General features: G+C 46.8%; 7 protein-coding genes across 7 annotated transcripts; all 7 read left to right on the top strand.

Moving 5' to 3' along the window:
- Positions 1-1170: 1170 nt before the first annotated feature.
- Positions 1171-3276, top strand: TEOVI_000544300 (Rab-GTPase-TBC domain containing protein, putative; the record flags this gene model as incomplete). Its single annotated transcript, XM_067227541.1, has 1 exon — positions 1171-3276. One exon carries the CDS (start codon positions 1171-1173, stop codon positions 3274-3276), a length of 2106 nt encoding a protein of 701 aa, XP_067083642.1.
- A 514-nt stretch (positions 3277-3790) lies between these two features.
- On the top strand, positions 3791-5266 carry TEOVI_000544200 (Sad1 / UNC-like C-terminal, putative; the record flags this gene model as incomplete). The annotated part of the gene is made up of 1 exon (XM_067227540.1): positions 3791-5266. One exon carries the CDS (start codon positions 3791-3793, stop codon positions 5264-5266), a length of 1476 nt encoding a protein of 491 aa, XP_067083641.1.
- Positions 5267-6289: 1023 nt separating this feature from the next.
- TEOVI_000544100 (uncharacterized protein) lies at positions 6290-10003 on the top strand (the record flags this gene model as incomplete). Its single annotated transcript, XM_067227539.1, has 1 exon — positions 6290-10003. One exon carries the CDS (start codon positions 6290-6292, stop codon positions 10001-10003), a length of 3714 nt encoding a protein of 1237 aa, XP_067083640.1.
- Positions 10004-10529: 526 nt separating this feature from the next.
- On the top strand, positions 10530-12824 carry TEOVI_000544000 (uncharacterized protein; the record flags this gene model as incomplete). Its single annotated transcript, XM_067227538.1, has 1 exon — positions 10530-12824. The coding sequence occupies one exon, from the start codon at positions 10530-10532 to the stop codon at positions 12822-12824; it is 2295 nt and encodes a 764-aa protein (XP_067083639.1).
- Positions 12825-13420: 596 nt separating this feature from the next.
- On the top strand, positions 13421-13750 carry TEOVI_000543900 (uncharacterized protein; the record flags this gene model as incomplete). Its single annotated transcript, XM_067227537.1, has 1 exon — positions 13421-13750. The coding sequence occupies one exon, from the start codon at positions 13421-13423 to the stop codon at positions 13748-13750; it is 330 nt and encodes a 109-aa protein (XP_067083638.1).
- Positions 13751-15133: 1383 nt separating this feature from the next.
- On the top strand, positions 15134-15706 carry TEOVI_000543800 (LIM domain containing protein, putative; the record flags this gene model as incomplete). The annotated part of the gene is made up of 1 exon (XM_067227536.1): positions 15134-15706. The coding sequence occupies one exon, from the start codon at positions 15134-15136 to the stop codon at positions 15704-15706; it is 573 nt and encodes a 190-aa protein (XP_067083637.1).
- Positions 15707-16214: 508 nt separating this feature from the next.
- On the top strand, positions 16215-17198 carry TEOVI_000543700 (AUT2/APG4/ATG4 cysteine peptidase, putative; the record flags this gene model as incomplete). The annotated part of the gene is made up of 1 exon (XM_067227535.1): positions 16215-17198. The coding sequence occupies one exon, from the start codon at positions 16215-16217 to the stop codon at positions 17196-17198; it is 984 nt and encodes a 327-aa protein (XP_067083636.1).
- Between the last annotated feature and the right edge of the window lie 753 nt (positions 17199-17951).

The raw sequence follows: 17951 nt of genomic DNA, 5'->3' as shown, positions 1-17951 counted from the left end.
ATATATATATATATATATCTTTTTAACGCTTTGAGTCGTTGCCGTGTTTTCGAATATGTTGAATTTGATGTCGGATGGTAGTGGCTCCTTACTGTTTTCTTTCTTTTCTTTTACCTTCTGTATTATTTTATCCAAAGTCTCATGAAACACGCGCTGTGCGTTTCTCTGCGTGTGTGTACTGAGAAGGGAAGAGGGGAGAAGAAGCGTACCTCCATAACTTTCTTCATTAATTCTGCGCGAAGTTGTGGAGTGTGACAGCGTGATTATGTGCGCCTCATCCAACCGGTGTCGCAAAAAAAAAAAAAACAAAACAACACGAACACAAGAAGTACCAATACACGTATATGCACAACTCCTTTTTGTTTTTTTTTTGCTTCCGCCAGTGGTTGATTGATTGGTTGAAAAAGTGCCCCACAAAGATTGTATCTACAGCCTACCTTCCTCGTACCTTCTTTCTTTTTCACTAGTTTGGTGAATTAATATTGTTTTCTTTCCTATTTTTATGGTCTCGTTCTTTCCTTTTCTTTTTTTCTGCCGGAGGCTGCGAAAGGAATTGTGGAACCCTACCAATAAATTATTATATATTTTCCTCTTTAATATTTACATAGAAAAAAAAAGGGTGTCGTAGCTAAGTCTTACTCGACTTAAAAAGTTTTTTCATTTCCTTTTTTTTTGTATATGTATGTATGTGCGTGAACGGGTCTGTTACTGCACATAAATTACAAGACCAATTCGTTTTTTTTATTTTCCTGACAGATTTTCGCTTTTTTCTTTTTTTTTTTGGTGTAGTGTGGTAGGCAAGGCATTGACTGTCCTCTGTAATTGAGTTACTACCCCGTTTTTCTTTTTATTTTGCATTTAACGCGAATGAGGAATGTGAGTCATACATCGTCCGGACATGTTTCAACTTTTAAGGGAAGGAAATCGATAGGAAGTACGTGGAAGTAAAAAAGGCATATTCTTTTTATTCCTTTCATCAACTACTTCTCTAATCTATTGGACATACGCGGGAGACAAACCTTCTTTTTTCCCCCTCCCTCTCTCTCTCTCTCCTGTTTTGTTTTTTAATCAAATTTATTCCCTTTTTTTCTTTTGTATTTCTTTGGGTGAGAAAGGAAGGGTGGGGGAAAAAAAATAATAATAATAATTTATTTCTTGTTGTAGTTTGCGATGAGTGGAGCAACTGAGAAACTTTTTGAACTGCTGGACAAGGTAGGATGTGAGTCGCAATATGTGACAACGGAGTCACTCCGGGAGGCGTGCATGCGAGTCCAACAAATGTCAAATGTTTTGTCTGCACGACGGCGTTACAATTTGTATTGTGGGCTTCTATTACACAAGCAGAGGAAATATGGGACAATATCGTTTGCCAAGTACGCGTCTGCTGCGGATAATATTCAACACTCCACTCTTGTGCAGTTGAAGGAAACGTTGGGAAGCAAAAACAAGAGGTGGGAAGATGCCGAGTTGCAGGGTTTCATGTACCATTTCACGAATGAAACAAAGTGTGCGTTTGATCAGCGAATTGCACCCATTGCCACAGCATTAGCTTCTGTTGTTGCCGCTGCAGATTTGCCCTCTGAGTCGGAGACGCTGAGCATGTTTTTCTTTCTGTTAGAAGCGTTTTGTAAAGAGTTTGTGGCACCTGAATCTTCCTCCCTGTATGGTGACGCACTTATAGCATTATTCCGTCTTCTACTTCAGTACCACGATCCCCAGTTGTCTCTTCATCTTGGGCAGCATCTGATTGATATCGGTGCTTATATTTTCCGTTGGGCGCGGCGTCTCTTTGTGATGGGCGGTAATTCTGAATCGGCTGTGCAGGTGTGGGATTGGCTGTTAGTAACAGGTGATGCTACATACACAGTGTATTTTATACTGGCATATCTAATTTCCTGCCGTAAACGCTTCCTGAATCTGAACACGAAGAAGGAACTGGAGATGGCAATGGAGTCAATTATCTTTCAACTGCCCGTGTCTGGTGATAACAACGTCAGTTTTCAGCCTCATGGTTGTGTGTCGGCGGCTCTTGTACCACTTTCTTCTGGAGGTGCGTTGGTGCAAAATGCAGATGTTGTGCGGCGAAATACACCGCGTGTCACACGGCACGTGATTAGAACACTGCTGTACCCTGGTAATTTTGGTAGAGGGCAGCCAAGTAGCATCCAAAAGACACCGCAAGCACTTGCAGAGTATTACTCGTCATTTGCGGCCCTTCCATTAGAGCGCGGTGACTATCTAGAATCATTTACGACTACAACATCTGAACCTTCTGAATGCCCGCCCATAAACTACACCATTGTGGATTGCCGGGCTCGCGTTAGTTTCGATGCCGCCCGATTGCCCACTGCAGTTCATGCAGGAGACGATATTGGCTTCGATACGGAAAAGATCAACAAACTGGTGTTAACACTCTCGACGACACGCGGAGGGCACCTCTGTGTGTTTGGCACTGGGCGGCAAATAACAGAGGAGATCAATTTATTGAATGTAGTAACGCTCCGTTTGGTTCATGGCGGGTTCCCATATGTGAGTAGCGGCCGCTTTCGCACTGTCATTTCATTGATGAAAACTAATGAAATCACGATGGTGAAGACAACTGCTAACGGTGAAACCACCGTGTTGTTGAGTGGCTCGGGCACATTTCGAAACAATGTTCTCGCGAAACTCGTGCCTCGTGTGGACTTTGATGGAACTGAGGCGCGGCGAAAGGCTGAGGAAATTAGCAACAAAGCGAAGGAACAGGTTGAAGCTGTTAAAACATGGGGAATGGGGTTGTTCAAACGTGTTAGTGAGCGACTGAAGCCAAGAGGTGGTGTCGAAACCATAAATACGACGGCAACTTTTGGAGAATCCGGTACGGCGGCGTCGTTACCAGCGCAGTTGGTGAAGAGCTGCCAGTCGCAACCCGCATATTTGACATCTGCAAAAGCTGAATCAGTCAAGGAGTTCAAAGACTCCGCTCCTCGCCAGAACGCTTTCTCTTTAGGAGGTGATGATACCGGCAGCGACGATGAATTTGATCTTATCACGAGTGTTGCGGCTTACAAGGGACCCTCTTACAAGCAGGAGCCGAAGGTCGAAAATTTGGGGGAGACGACGAACTCTTCTCCCTTGATAACTGGTGGTGGGTCCGAAACATTTTTGTTGACTACAACTGCAGTACCAACAGATACGGCGACTGTGGATTTATCAGCCACAGCTGCCGGTGATACCCGTGATGTTGGAATGGAGATTGACAGGGAATTTGAGGAACTCTTTGGAGGTTCTTCGTAGCATTTTTTTTTTTGCATTGTAGTAACGTTTTGCTGTAACTTCAACACACAGGACCAAGCAGTGTTTTAGTTGTGCGACCGTTATTAAAAAAAAAAGTATTAAAGAGAAGTTGTGGGGATATGGGAGAAAAAAAAAAGGCGATATCTTCCACCTTGCAGATCATGTTTCTGTGGTCTCGGTTTGAGTAAGTTCTTTAACTCATTCGCATAGTTGAGTGCGTAACAACGCAAGTTTGTCCCTCTGGTGAAAATGTTTGGTACCGCTGTTGCATACGGAGTGGAGTGTGGAGGTCATCACCTTCCGCTCATGGTTTCTTTACGGCAATCTGGTTTCCCTCCTTTTCGACCTTTTTTTTTTCTCCCCTTTGCTTTTGATGTGTTTTTATTCCCTCAATAGCAGAAGGGGGCACATTGGATAGGCCGCAAGGGATACCGTAGGATAACACATTTTCTTTTTTTTCTTTTTGTTAAAGCGAGATATATAATAAACATACGTGTAGACACATTTATTTATCATGAAACGGTACTACTTACCTGCGGCGGCTTTTGTTGTTGTGGTTGCTGCCGCGTATGCATCGACTTTTTTCAGACCGTCGGAACCCGGGTGGCGTGATGAGAAGCCACACGAACGGAGCAAAGGATTCACAACAAATTATGCATCGGCATACTTGGGTGCTACGTTGACTGATTTTAGTCCAGAATGCCTTGATGCATCTTCAGTTCTCAATGAAGATAATGAGAAGTATATGCTGTGTCCCTGCAATACACAGCGGAAATACTTCACCGTGCAACTTATACGTGGTATCGAGGTTCGCATCATGACACTTGTGAGCCAAGAGCATTTCAGCTCTAGGGTAAAAAATTTTACTGTGCTTGGAAGTAGCAGGTACCCAACTAATGAATGGCGAGTGCTGGGACACTTCAAAGCGGATCCGTGGCGGGGCACTCAACATTTCGATGTGGCAAATCAGCAACCTGTGCGGTTCCTGCGCTTCTTATGGGCAACTTCATACGGAGAACATTCATGGTGCGCGCTCACCACCTTCAAGGTATTCGGTGTGGATGTACTTGAAACTCTTACGGAGGATTACACTGTTAGCGTAGAGGAACAACAACAACACGAGCAGGAACAGGAACATTCTATTCCACCCACTCCGTTAACTGAGCCACTAATAATTGTGTCCCCTCCTCAGGATGACAAACACACTGCCATTGGCATAGATTACGGTACCAGTGGTGCTGGCGTAACTGCTGCTGTTATTAGTACTGTTGAGGATCATCACGAGACCAACAGTCGCTCCCCAGGAGGTGGTCTACTCAAGCACTCAAATTATGAAGGCAATCTCTGTGTGGACTTAAATGGCTGTAAGGATGATGGAAGTAAAACCAAGAAGTGTAATGGCACCACCTTCAATAGCATGTATTTAGATACCATTGCCCAGCGTTACTGTTCCACCGTTCTTCCACCAGAAAATGCGTCCCGAACATGTCTTCCACACGAACGGAATCTATATGTGATCCACCTACTCAGTTTCTGCGTATCTCGTGTCGCGCTATCAAACAAAATTACCGCTCTTTCCAAACCACACACCAGCAGTTCGGTATTACTCATGCTTGCCCAAATGAGTAAACAGATAAAAACGCTTCAGCAGGAGGTAGTAGACTTGAATTCGCGCCACAAGGATATGGAGTTGAAAGCCGCACAAAGGGAGATCACGTTGCAGTGGTTAGGGATGCAAGTGAAGGACTTCAAGCGGAGTAATAACGAAAACCGTGACAAATTACAGGACGTCATGAAGCAGATAGAGGTGCTCAAGTCCAAGTTGTCTCTTCAGCTTCACTTGGGACAGAATTGTGAGGATGATTCGTTAGTGAGAGTTATGGTGGTTGGTTCGTTGACATTATCCCTTTTTTCGTCGGTGCTGTCGTGCATCACCGTTCGCACCTTTTATCGGCCGCGCAGACGCACAAGCGCAACTCACTTGGGCTGAGGATGGAAGACAAGGAAGTTTTCTGTTTTGCTGCTGTTTGCAATATGTTGAAAATTTATGTGCGCCTTGACGTGTGAGTTGAGCATGGAGGGATGAGTTTGTTGAAGTGGGTGTTCGCGTCGAGTTCGGTCGTTCACAGAAATTATTCCCTTTGTTTCGTTTTGGAGGAGAGGCCGCTTTTCAATTTTCTTTTTTTTTTTAAAAAGTCCTCCATCCTCCACACTTGGCCTTTACAATATAATAATGGACATTGATTCTAACATCTCATATACTTGTCTCATTGCACATATTTTTTTTGTTTTTTTAAAGAGTCCTTTTGTTGATATGCCCATGGGGAATGTGTGCTTGCCGAATATGTGCGGATTGATAACGATGCGAGACGGCGTTTAAAAGGATATATATTTAAAAAAATAATAACAAATACAACATCTGTATGCTTTGCAAGTGAAGAGGGGGAAAGGTTGAGGATATGGTAAGTGAAGTGTGAAAAAAAGGTGTGGAAGTTTACTCCTTTTTTTCCTCCTTCTTTCCTTTGATGTCACTTATCTCTTGTTTTTTAACTCTTCCTTATGTTCCAATTTTCTCTCATTTTTGCTTCCATATTGCCGTTATGGAAATGACATTGGGATTGTTTTGTGTGTTAATGGTAGTGGCGCGGAATAGGGGTGGTGACGGGCAAGCGTTGAATGAGTGAGGTGATCATAGTAATAAATAAAAACAACGAAGAAGGTTGCGATTCCTTCTCGCTGTGCACGCCCGGTCTTAATTAAGCGGTCATACGATTCTTGCTTGAGTAGTCAGTATGCGCCTCTAACTTAGCGCCTACGGCGTCGCATAAACACTTTCTTCTTTTGTGCAAAGTAGTTGTTGCCTTTCCTCAAGGAAGGATAAAGAGAGAAGGAAGGTCTATCCTCTAACGGAAACGTCCATTCAGTTATAAATAAATATATATACATACAACTTAGTAACTTTTTCATTTTCTTGCTTTACGTTACCCACAAAAAACCTTTGCTGCTGAATGTGATGCAGCAGAAGGTACTGATTGCCGCACCGATTTCTCTATTTGAAGTGGTTGATGGAACGGCTATAGAACGTGGCAATTGTGCGTGTGCCATTGTTGCAGCAGCAACCTCGGCAGGGCGGCCAAGGTACAGTATTGTGTGTTACAACGACCGCCGTGAAACGTTGTGTGTGGCATCAATATCTTCAAGTTTGGAGCAAAGCGTACAATTCCAGTTGAACACCGGCATGTACGCAAGTTTTCGCGATGGGGCCGGAAAATATTGGAAGTGTGCGTTTCTCAGTGGAGAGAAACAGAAGGCATTCCTCGCGGCTCTGGGAATAGCCACCTACGCGCTGGCAGGGCGACCCACACATTCCGCACATACCAGTGACTTCATGCCTGTCGGCGTCGACATTCGACTCCAACAGCATAACCGTGCGCGTGTTCATTATACGGCTTATGCTGTTCGTGGTGCAGAGCTCCCACTTCTGGGCGACTTACTGGAGTCAAATGGGGAGGAGTTGTATTGCTTCAGACCCGTTGCGTCCACGGCAGCGCTCCTACAGGGTGACTTTCCAGATGCCTACGGCTTCGAAAGCGGAGTGATCGGTATGGGAGAGGGCTCCACTCGCGTCATTGTGGTGCCTGCTGCCGCCTTGCCGCATGGGCGCCGAAACATGTATGGTGCCGATGGTGCCGCTTTCGTCGTGCAGTTGATAAACATACTTCAGGACGAAACTTTCAACATGGAAAGTGACGGTGTACCTACGGTGATGACTGTTGGTGATGATTTAGCGGTTGCCGAAGAAGGAAGCGGAGCTCTGATCGTCCCAACTAGTGAAGGTAGCTCGGGTGGTAATGTCGTGGCAGCTGTCGTGCCTTTCAGTGGGGCGGGGGTTGTTGAGGCCCCGGGAGCATTATCTGCCCAACGCAGTTCTGCAGTGGAGCCCGGTGCTGGCGTACCAGAGGGACACATGGAAATCCTTCAGAGATTGGGTCTGCTTCTTAACGGGGCGGTGGAAAATTCTCGTACCGTCCGCAGTATCAGTGAGGCCACAGCAGCCGAATGGCGGCGCGCCATCAATAGACCAAAGCCATCAAGGCTGACAAACGCAGCGCTTTTGGAAGCGGTTCAGCAACTCGTCATGGAAAGTGACCGAGTTGCCGACTCTATCTCTCAAAGGGATGGATTAATACGGGAGCTGGATCGCCGTAATCAAGAAATGCAGCGGCGCGTAGACGGCGCGGTCCTCGCCTCCCAGGAGCTGCTGGACGAGAAGAACAAGTGCACCCGAACAGCTTCTGATGTGAGACTGGAGGGAGAGCGAGCTATCATGCAGGTACAGCAGCAAATTAACCAGGCGGCAATGGAGCGGGACGATGCTCAACGACATCTGCAGACGGTGAAGCAACTTCTCCAGGTATCCGAAACAGAGTTGCGAGACTTGCGTAGCACTTCTTCCTTAAACACGGAAGAAACAAACAGAGCCGCTAGTGCCCTTAATAATCTGCAAGATGCGCTGTCAGAGGAAAGGTCCCGTCGTAAGGCATTGGAGGCCACTATAGCCACACTTCAAGAGCAGCTGTCAAGGGCAAAAACTGAACTTCACGTGAAGAATGGCCAACTTGAAGATGTTCGGCGCGCGGCGGACATGCAGCGGACGCAGCATGCGCAGGTTGTTGAGGATGAGCGGCAACGACGCGCAATGGAGGTGCAACAGTTGCGCACAGAATTCATCACGGAGTTGCAAACGCGTGAGGCGAAGTTTATGGCGGATCGTGCCCGCACGTCAGAGGAAAATTTCAGGCGCGGTCAAGCAGAGGGTCGCTCTATTGGAAAGGCGGAAAGTCGAGGGAGTGCAGCAGAGCACAGGCAGCAGGAGCTCGCGCTGGAGGCACAGCGTCTTCTTGCGGAGCTCAATATCTGTCGCGCGGACCTTCGACAGGCTGCTGAGGACGGTATAATGACGGTGCGCACCACTGGCGCGAGGGCGGCACGTCTCAACGCTCAGCTACACGAGGAGAACTTCAGGCGCGGGCGACTAGAAATGTTGGTTAGCAACGCACGTGGTAGGCTGCAAGGTGGTCGGGACAAAATCATGGCTGCTTTTGCTGCTCTCGCCCACCGACTGCGGCGGCCGGTTAAGGTCAGCGACTTGTTGGCGCTTTTGGAAGACCTAAGAAAGAGGAGACCGCTTAATTTTAGCTTTCAGGAGCGGGAATACCTTGCAGAACTGGCTTCGGCAACTCGGCGGCGCTTCCAGTGGATCGAGGAAGCGACGCTGATGCTCTACAAAAAGAGTTTGGAAGAGTTATATAACGGATGGCTGTTGCCACTACAGACGGGCTATGAGTCGACTGCTAAAGCTGTGTATGCTTTGATGATTGAGCGAGATGGTGAAGCTCTTTGTGAGTTCAACACACGAGAGAGGCAAGGCCGTTTTGATATCGTTATGCAAATGGAGGACTTTTTCAACAGAGTTACATTGATGTTTAAGGGCGAGGCAGAGCAGCGGCAGCAGCTTTTCGTCGAAGCAGAACGCCTGGCTTCTACGTTGCTAGAAAAGTTCGCTGAAGATTTGAGTGCCCTTGAAGCGAGATGGTCTGCAGAGTTGGAGGAAAGACAATTGCTGCGCCGTGAATGCGCCAGGGGGTACGCTGTGCTTTTGCTGAAGGAAGAGGCCGAATTCCATTCTATCGTTATGGATGCGACAACTAGTGTTCACATCGCTGATCAAAATGACTTAATTGCAACGGAGAGTGGCGTGCGCAATGCCATTGACTCCGAGGAATGTGCAGAACTTAGTGGGCTATTATTTGATTATGAAAATGAAAAGAGTTTGGTGACACGGATCGCTGCCATAGCGGCAGAACAGCGCTCACTCGTGTTGGGAGAGGGTGAAATGCGTGCCTGCATTGTATCAGAGGAGGAAACCACTCTTCAAATTGTAATTGACATGTTTGCTGAATACATACCATCACTCCGACCTGCTCCGGATACAGACGGCGTTCAAGAGGGAGAGGAGGTACCAACAGATGGACTGCCAAAAGACGCACCGAATGACGGCGAAGTGATTTCCTCCCCACCTGCTGTTACTACGTTGGGTGCCGGAGCCGGTGACCCCCAATTATCCGCCGATGACGAGGGTCCACCACCAGTTGAATTTGATGAACCTCATAGTTCTTCTACAGGTGGTTGTGTGCCTCGTCCTGCCCCGTTGGAAGCTTCACACAGTCCACCGGAACTTGATGGACCCCCGCCGATTGATAACGATGATCTTGATGGACCCCCACCGATTGATAACGATGATTTTGATGGGCCTCCGCCGGTTGTTGCTGACAATCCTAACGAATCACCGGAACTTGATGGGCCTCCGCCGTTTGACAACGATGATTTTGATGGGCCTCCGCCAGTTGTTGCTGACAATCCTAACGAATCACCGGAACTTGATGGACCCCCGCCGATTGCCGCTGAAGCACTGCAAGAAGATAGCGACTCGGATGGACCCCCACCAATTACCGATGAAAGCCTACAGAGATCCGCTGAGGTCATCAACCCCCCTGTTATTAGTGGGGGTAGTGCTGCTGGAAATGAGTCTTCGGGTTCGTCGCGTGAAGGGAACAGTGCCGAAATCCGCCGGGGGGAAGCGAAGCCGCCGGCTCAGGGGCCTCCTGCAAAGAAGGTACCCCAGCGAAAATTGCCCACATTTGATAGCAGTGATAGTGATTGGTGAGCTAAAGGGTGCCAGCGTCACCAGCATGGAAAAGGCAGCGAAGTAAAAAATCGGGAGGTTGTAACACCGCCTACGGTTCCGTGTGCTTAAAAAAAATAAATAAATTATCTGCTGTTTGAAATCACCAGGGGAGGAAGATAATAGTAGGGGGAAATGGTAGTTTAAATTCACAAGAAAAGGGCATTTTAAAGTATTTTCTCCTTTCATCCATGTGGTTCATCATCAGCCCCTTTTCTTGAGAATGAATAAACTATTTTTCCCATCCTTTGGAAGGGGTGGGTGGCGAAGCACGAAAGATAATCATGTTGCTATCTGCACGCGTTACTACGTATTTAATATAATTTGTTGTATCTTCATTGGCAAGTGCCCTAAGGACAGATATTACCCTTTCTTCCATGTCGTTGTTGGTGCTTGGCTGTGCAGCAAATATACATATATCTCTTTCTCTCTTCTTTGCATACTGCGAGTCGTATAACCCGAAAACGAAGACGCAAAATATTGTATTATCACATTTCTAGCTAATAACATGCAGTACCTTTACGATGATACGGTACAACCTTTGCGCTTCTTCACGAAGATTGTGATGCGTTGCGTTAACGACGCGTTGGACTACGCAACAGCACCCCAACGCCATATACGCGAGATTACCAAAACATGTGATATCCGACTCGCCAACGAAGCTCCACCTCAAATTCAGGTTCCAGTGGAAGTTTTGAGTACTTTCGCATTACCGAAGCTGATTGTACCTGTCGAATATCCGTCCCCACCCAACAGCCCTGCGGGAGTGTCAACCAAGATTAGTGCCGTCTTTGCTAACAGCGGTGCGCTGGTTTTCGGCTACATCGATGGCCACGTGACGCTTGCCGGTGGTTACTTAACGTGTGTTGAAGGGGACCCCAATTCCAGCTCTGTAGAGCGCGGACAATTCGAATCGACAGAAGTTGTAGCTTTAGATCCTGGCGGTGGGCCCGTGGTGGCGCTTGACGCCGTAATCGTTTCAAACATGGAGTGGGCCGTGGCCGTGGGCTACCGTAGAAGTGTTTTTGTACTACTAGTGACCCTGAAGAGGGGCGAGTGCTACTCCATTTCGCGTCGGCGGAGGTACCAACAGCAGGTGGTGGAAATTGCATGTGAAAGCTTTCCCATGCTAGAAACTGTTAGCTCTCTGAAACTATCACATAACGCTGCACACATTTCAGTGTGCTACAATAACGATTCGCGAGTGACGATTATATCGGTTCCACCATTAAAGATCCCACGGGATACTGATTCGGAGGAAGTGTCTCGTGTCGTTTTGGGCGCCTCAGCACGTGTTGCGTACGCCGAGGGAGCCTTTGGCGGCGGGGGTGTTCGCATTTTCTACATCCCTGATCTGTCACGACAGGGAGTTTCGTTTGGGGTTAAAACTCAGTCACTAGGAACCTTTAGTAACTGCGCATCAGCGAACAACCTAAGGAATTCAACCACCGGGAGTTTTGCCATGCCACCGGCGTCCGGGGACTCATCGTTCAGCAGGCACTGCATACTGGGGTTACTGCTGTGGGTAGGTAGTACTGCTTTCTCCCGCTGTCCTCTGCGTCCCTCTAGGAGTGGTACAGAGGGGAAACCGGCCGTGTTGGCAGCTGTTGATGCTATAGGGACAGAAAGCAATGTTGAAAGGCTTGCTGCTTCTGCTTCCAAGTCCAAAGGAACACCGCGAACGTCAGAGAGACATACTAGGAGAGGCCGGTCGCGCGCTTCGAGCACTGTAAACATCCTGGGGGATCATCTTTCACTTCCCAGCAGCCACAAAAACCTACTTCCTAGTGTCATTGTCGCTGCAGAAGTGGCCGCTGGGGACAGATCTCTGGTTGCTGTGGTGTGTGAGAACAGTTGTGTGTATTTCATGGATGCCAGAGGCATTGCCTCTGTGTGCAACATCGGGTCACCATCGTATTGTCAAAGCCCGTGCGAGCTAGGAGTGACACCCTATATTTCTGATGGTGGTCATGGTCACGTGCCATCAGTCACAGTAGCGCTCAAGACAAAAGGCTGCACTACGTTGGCACATGTGAGAGGACCGCATTTAGCAAATTTAATGAATTGTGCGACCGCTAATTCCATACATGAGGTCGATGGTTTGCGTGTAACAGTTCCACTAGGTGACCTCCCACTCTTGTTGCTTATTTGTGAAGACGCCACTTACCTATGGGATGTGCACTACAACCGTGTTGTCGCCAAGATAGACGACTTGCCACCGTTGCAGCAGGTCGTTACATACGAGTTGAGGCCAACGAGCCAAACATCTGGTTTGTATCAGGGGTTGACAAAACAACAGCAGCTGCAGCGTCAACAACAACAGCAGCAACAACAGCAAAAGCCCCCGTATGAGGAGCAGGAAAAAGAAGAAGTGTTTTGCGCCGTATTCACTGACAACGCTGTGTGGTGGCCCACCACAAACGGGTCTGTGGCGTGCTTGACCGTGAATGGATTGTTACGTAGCCTCTACCCTACATTGATTAAGTACTTTCCTCAAATGACACCGTATGCATTGGCCCAAGTGCTGGAGCGCTTAGCGCCGCGTTATCGTCAAAATGAGGAACACATCGCTGCCCTGGAGCTGCCCGCAGAGGCACCCTGTCATATGGGCGCGGGTAATGTATTGAGCAACACCCTTTCATCAGGGATGGTTTTCCCCTTAGCTGCCCGATTTCGTTCCATCCAGCTCTCGAATTCAGCGCTTGGTCTCGAGGCAGCGGCCACACAATTTCTTGAGGGAGCGTGTAACTCATCAGCTCAGAGCAAGGAAGAAGTGGCACGCCTAATGAACGCTGCACATTAATACGGTATGATTCGGCACTTTACGAAATGTTGAACCTGAAGTTGAATGGAAAGGCCCATTCACCCCTTGTTCATTCGTTGTTTACTCATGTATAGACTCTTTGTCCCCCTTCTTACGGTTCTTTGATCATGCAAACTACACTATACATCACAAGCTGTTTCATAGAAACGTCTCTCCCTGCGGTTATGCATTTGTACACCTGTGTCATCGAAAGGCGATGTTTCTTCCTTTTTGACTGTTTTTTGTTTTCCTTGTTTATTCGTAGTTGTAGCGTTTTGCTTCGGTTTTTGCCATCCAGAACACTTGCACCAAGAGGAAGCTTAATAGCTTTCCCCCGTTCCCTCGCAGTCGCTCATCTAACGAGTACTTCCACCATAGCAAAATAAACTACATAGTGACGTAAAGGTTTGGAGTGAGGACTCTCTATACTCCCTGTTGTCGGTATTTTGTTTCCATCATTTGCCGTTGCCTTCGCAGTTCCGGGCGTTCTCCCGCCGTGCTTCAGCTCCCTTTCTCTACCTGCATACATAAATAAATATTTGTTTATTTGTTTGTGTGTGTGTGTGTGTGTGAGGTGGGGGGACTATTAGTGTTGGATGTTACGACGGTTAGCTGTGTTTAGGCCACTGCGGGCAGTAGGGAATTCAGTATTTGCTGTTCCTCTTGGCGCTATTGGTTTCCGTTCTCAGGATTTTAGTACGAGCAACGGTGGGAATGACAGAAAGAACAGTAACAGCGGCACTAGCACCCATTTTGACATACAGGATGTCGATGCCGATCGCTTAACGCATCGCTATTGGGATGATGTGGATTCACCTTATGATGTTGAGATAATAGAACTGGTAGAGGAGTTGGGTCCAGATATTTATGGTAGCATTTACCCGGAGGATCGCCCTTTGCTCTCGCAGGAATTTCTTAAGGTTTAACCATCCATATATAGACGTATACACGGACAGATGGCACAGTACAGAATGAAGGAATAAATGAATAGTTGTAAGAGGGAATACAGGAAAGGGGAGCGTAACGAGTGGATTTGCCCTAATGCTCATCGATGTTAAATCATGAAGGCTCCCATAGATTACCAACACCCCGTGTGCGCAAATACACATGGCGGGCGTTTGGAGACAAGATGAGATGAAACCGTCGGATGCTGAGAGACATCTTTCATGCATGTCGGGTGCTCAAAATATAGCGACTGTAGCAGCTGTTTTGATGCTTTGAGAGTAAAAGGGATGTGGGATTGATAATGAATTCACAGTGAAGGTTAGACGTCCCGGGGATGCGGTGCCGGTGCGGTCCGTTGATACGGGGAAAATGTAATATAAGGAAAGAGTTGCTCTGTCACATATCTATTTTAATATTGTCCATTCTTTTTATTGTTTTTTTTTGAAGGTAAAATGCAGGGGCAGAAACCTTAATTTATTGTTTTTTTTTTTTTTAAGGGAAAAGGTAAGGAGATGGGAGAAAGGGGGAACAATAAAGAGCCGTACCTCACACGTATGGCTGAGTTTCCTCTTCTGTTTGTTTTTTTCTTTCTTTCGTGACTATTTCGGATCGCAGTTTATGTTTGCCGAGGCAAGCGGATGCTTTCATCACGCCTTTCTTGGCGCCATTACTGGTATTTGTTGCCCGTCGCCGTGTGGATAATACTGATGAAATGCTGTTCCTGTTAAGTACAGCTAATGTGTTTGTTTGGTCGTGTAAGTGTGAAGAAGAAAGAAAAGGAATCATGATGCCTATTTTTTCGGTTTCGCTATCCTTTTTATTATTATTGGTGGTGCTTCGTTACCACAAGTTCCCGGTTCATGATGTGGTCCTCATGCGGATTCCCATTCAATGCGTGGAGTCTTTCACATAGATTTGAGTACACACTTCCTGCTGCATTTGTTTTTATTTTTTTTCCGGCTTCCGACAACTTGAGGAACCGTATCGACAGGGGAAGAGGATTGAATGGATGAGCAATTGTTTTTCTCCTGCGAAACTCAGAAATGCATCGTTAGAATTTATTAGAACGTGGCAAATAGGCAGCAAGGGAAGAAATTAACAAAAAAAGGTAAAGACACAAATTGTTTTGGTGTTAATGTGTATATGTATTGATAACTTGCATTCATCAACTACTTTTTTTTCTTTTCCTCTCATATATGTGCTACAAGCACACTGTGCTTGGTACAGTCAGTAGGGCTTCGGACAACATCAACAAAAAGAAGTAATAGCAAGGGAAGGAAAAGGAAAGGTGGAGTTCCATTCGCCTCCATCCTTCCTTTTTTAATCTTTTTGTTTTTCTTCCCATACCTGCCGAGTAACAATATATGTTGCGGTCACGTATCCCATGTGTTGTTGTAACGTTGGTTCAGTGCCGAGCAATGCATGGGAAACCTACGCAATCCCATAAAGTTCGCACGCAACACAGCCGCCGCTGGTGGACGCAGTCGAAGGCGCGGCACCTCACAGCAATGCCTCATGATGAATGTAAGTCACGGCCGCACTTTCCCGCTTATAATGAAGATGTGGACCGCCCCATGGTTGTGCCACCTGATGCAATCTGTTTTAACTGTGACAAACCCATTGACGCGGGAGATGTCAATAGCTACGTGTGGATACCTGCTGGTAACGCAACAGTGCCTACGCCGCAGGGGTACTTTTTTCACTTCGGTTGTTTCAAGTGCAACCGATGTAAATACAGGCTCGGACACAACAAGTTCTACTCAAAAGATGGCAAAGCATGGTGCATCCCATGCGCCCTCGGGAGGGACGTGCGGGTTCCCACGCGTCGTTGGCACACATCATACGTTAACACGCACCGTACGGGATCTCGCCTAACGGGACACTTTTTTCCACGGCACAGTCATCAAATGGAGTTTTTGTTCGACCCAAACAGTTAGTCGATTTGGGTACGGCTACATGTGAACGAAATCTGTGCTTTCCGTTCTTTCTGTGTGTGGGTACGAGGTTGGGGGCCCTTATCGTGTTGTCGCTGACGTGCGCGCGAACGAATTACCCGTGGTTTATTGCTTCTCCTCTTTTCTTTTATCTTTTAAATGTTTGTTGGCTTTCACTGCATTTCTTCCCTCTCCCTTTTAATTGTTATTTGTTATTACTTCTCTATGGTGGGAATTGCGGTTACACCCGCTGAACAGCGCCTTTTCAATAGGAAAAGGGAATAGCAGTGGCGAAACGAGTTCATCTGACGGCCACCAGACTCCGTTGCTGAGCTGTGCGAGGCTGCGACGCAACTTCGCAACCTGACGTCATTAATAACCATTAATTGTTGGAAAGTGAAGAGTGAAAACAACACCATAAGGAAGCGAAGAAACAAAGCAGTGTGTCGCTAAGCACATATAATATACATGGATATACAAATATATATATATATATATATCGTAGATTCGTATGGAGCGTCTGAAAAATTTCGTACACTCCGTTGTCGGTTGTGATGCACACATTGAGTATCCGTGTTGTGTTCTTGGCACGATCCAAAGGGAGCCTCAGCAGTTGGACGAGCACCTTGAGAATTCCTTTTACCTCTTCACCTACCGCAGGTATTTCGATCCTCTTCCTTATTCTACGCTTACGTCAGACAAGGGATGGGGTTGCCTGGCACGCGCTACGCAAATGCTTTTGGCTTGCAGTCTGCGGAGACACAGCGCACAAGACTGTAAGTTACAATACTTCGCCGATTTGGATGATGAACAAGTAGCACCTTTTTCATTACACTGCATGGTGCGCCACATACTGAAGCAAGGTGAGTCGCTCCGACCCGTCTACTGGGCACCAAGTCAGGGATGTGAGGCTATTAGTGGTTGCGTTAAAAGAGCAACGGAAAGGGGAATTCTTTCGAGTCCACTTAGTGTTGTCATTACAGTGGCTGGTGCTGTTCCTGCAGAAGAGGTAAGTTGCCATCTGAAGGAGTCGCGAAACGTTCTTATACTCGCGCCCTTACGTTGTGGTGCAAGCCGTTACATGAGTCAAAAAATGTTTCTTTCACTGGAGCATCTGTTGCTTGCACCGGAGAGTGTTGGAATGGTGGGCGGTGTCCCTAACCGTGGGTATTATATCATCGGTACTGGAGCACAGGAATTATTGCTTTATTTGGATCCTCACTGCAAGACACAAGATGCTTTGTTGTCGAGTGAGCCAGGCGAAACGGGGGTTGTGAAGCCAACATCGAGTAACTTACGGTCTGTTCCATATGGTCAAGTGGACACTTCATTTTTTTTAGGGTTCTTTGTTGATTCCCAATCGCGTTGGGAAAGTCTTCAAAAGCGAATCGAAGGACTTTCAAAGCAGAAACTGCATCCGATAGTGTCTGTGTATCGTGGTGGACCCCATACCCCAGTGGATTCATTAGTAATGGAGTGGCCAACTGAACCATGAGTGTTTGTGCTGGTCGGTTTTGACTGTAGTTGTTTACGTTTTAGTCTTTCTTTACTGTTGCTGGGCCCTGCTTTTTCTTTCTTTCTCTTTTGCTTTTTTCCCTCTCTGCTGTGTCAAGTGAAAATATGATGACGGTGGTATCCATTGAGATTTTGTGAATGACCGATCATTTTAGGAAATGGTTGTCAAATCATTCAGCTTCGTCATAGAGGTTTTTTTAATTCGTCTTCTTTTGTTGTGTTCGTTCGTTGTAAACGATTATTTCTATGAGTGTTAATAGTTGTATCGACTTTTTTTTCTTTTTTGGAGGATGTGCTGTCTGTAGCATTACAGCTGCCGTGACAGCGGAGGTCTCTCTCCTGTGTTGTTGTATTTTCTTCCTTTTTTGAAGAAAAAGAGAGAAATTCCTTTTCCGTTTCTATCACCGCGACAGCGGCCAACCGGAGAGTGGTGAACTCAAGGGGAATTTTGCGCATGGAAGAGGTTATAACTTTTTGCCACTTTCAATAAACTCCTGAACCATATGTTACACACGGTGGTTTGTGATTATCTTGCGACTATCAATCGGGTGCATAGGTTGACTGCTATTATCACAATAATTATCGCTTTTGCCATCGGCATTTTTATAGTCCGCTGGAACTCTTGAGTGTTTAAGTCTACCCCGCTACTCACCTCCTTTTTGAAAATAAAAAAAAATAATGGGCTTCCTAACTGTTCATCCCACATGTCATGTGTACACACGCGCTCATATCT

The sequence above is a fragment of the Trypanosoma equiperdum genome (genome assembly GCF_001457755.1).
Source record: "Trypanosoma equiperdum strain OVI genome assembly, contig: ctg_995, whole genome shotgun sequence".
NCBI lineage: Eukaryota > Euglenozoa > Kinetoplastea > Trypanosomatida > Trypanosomatidae > Trypanosoma > Trypanosoma equiperdum.
The sequence above is the reverse complement of the archived record's forward strand: the minus strand, read 5'-3'. Positions and strand labels throughout refer to the sequence as shown.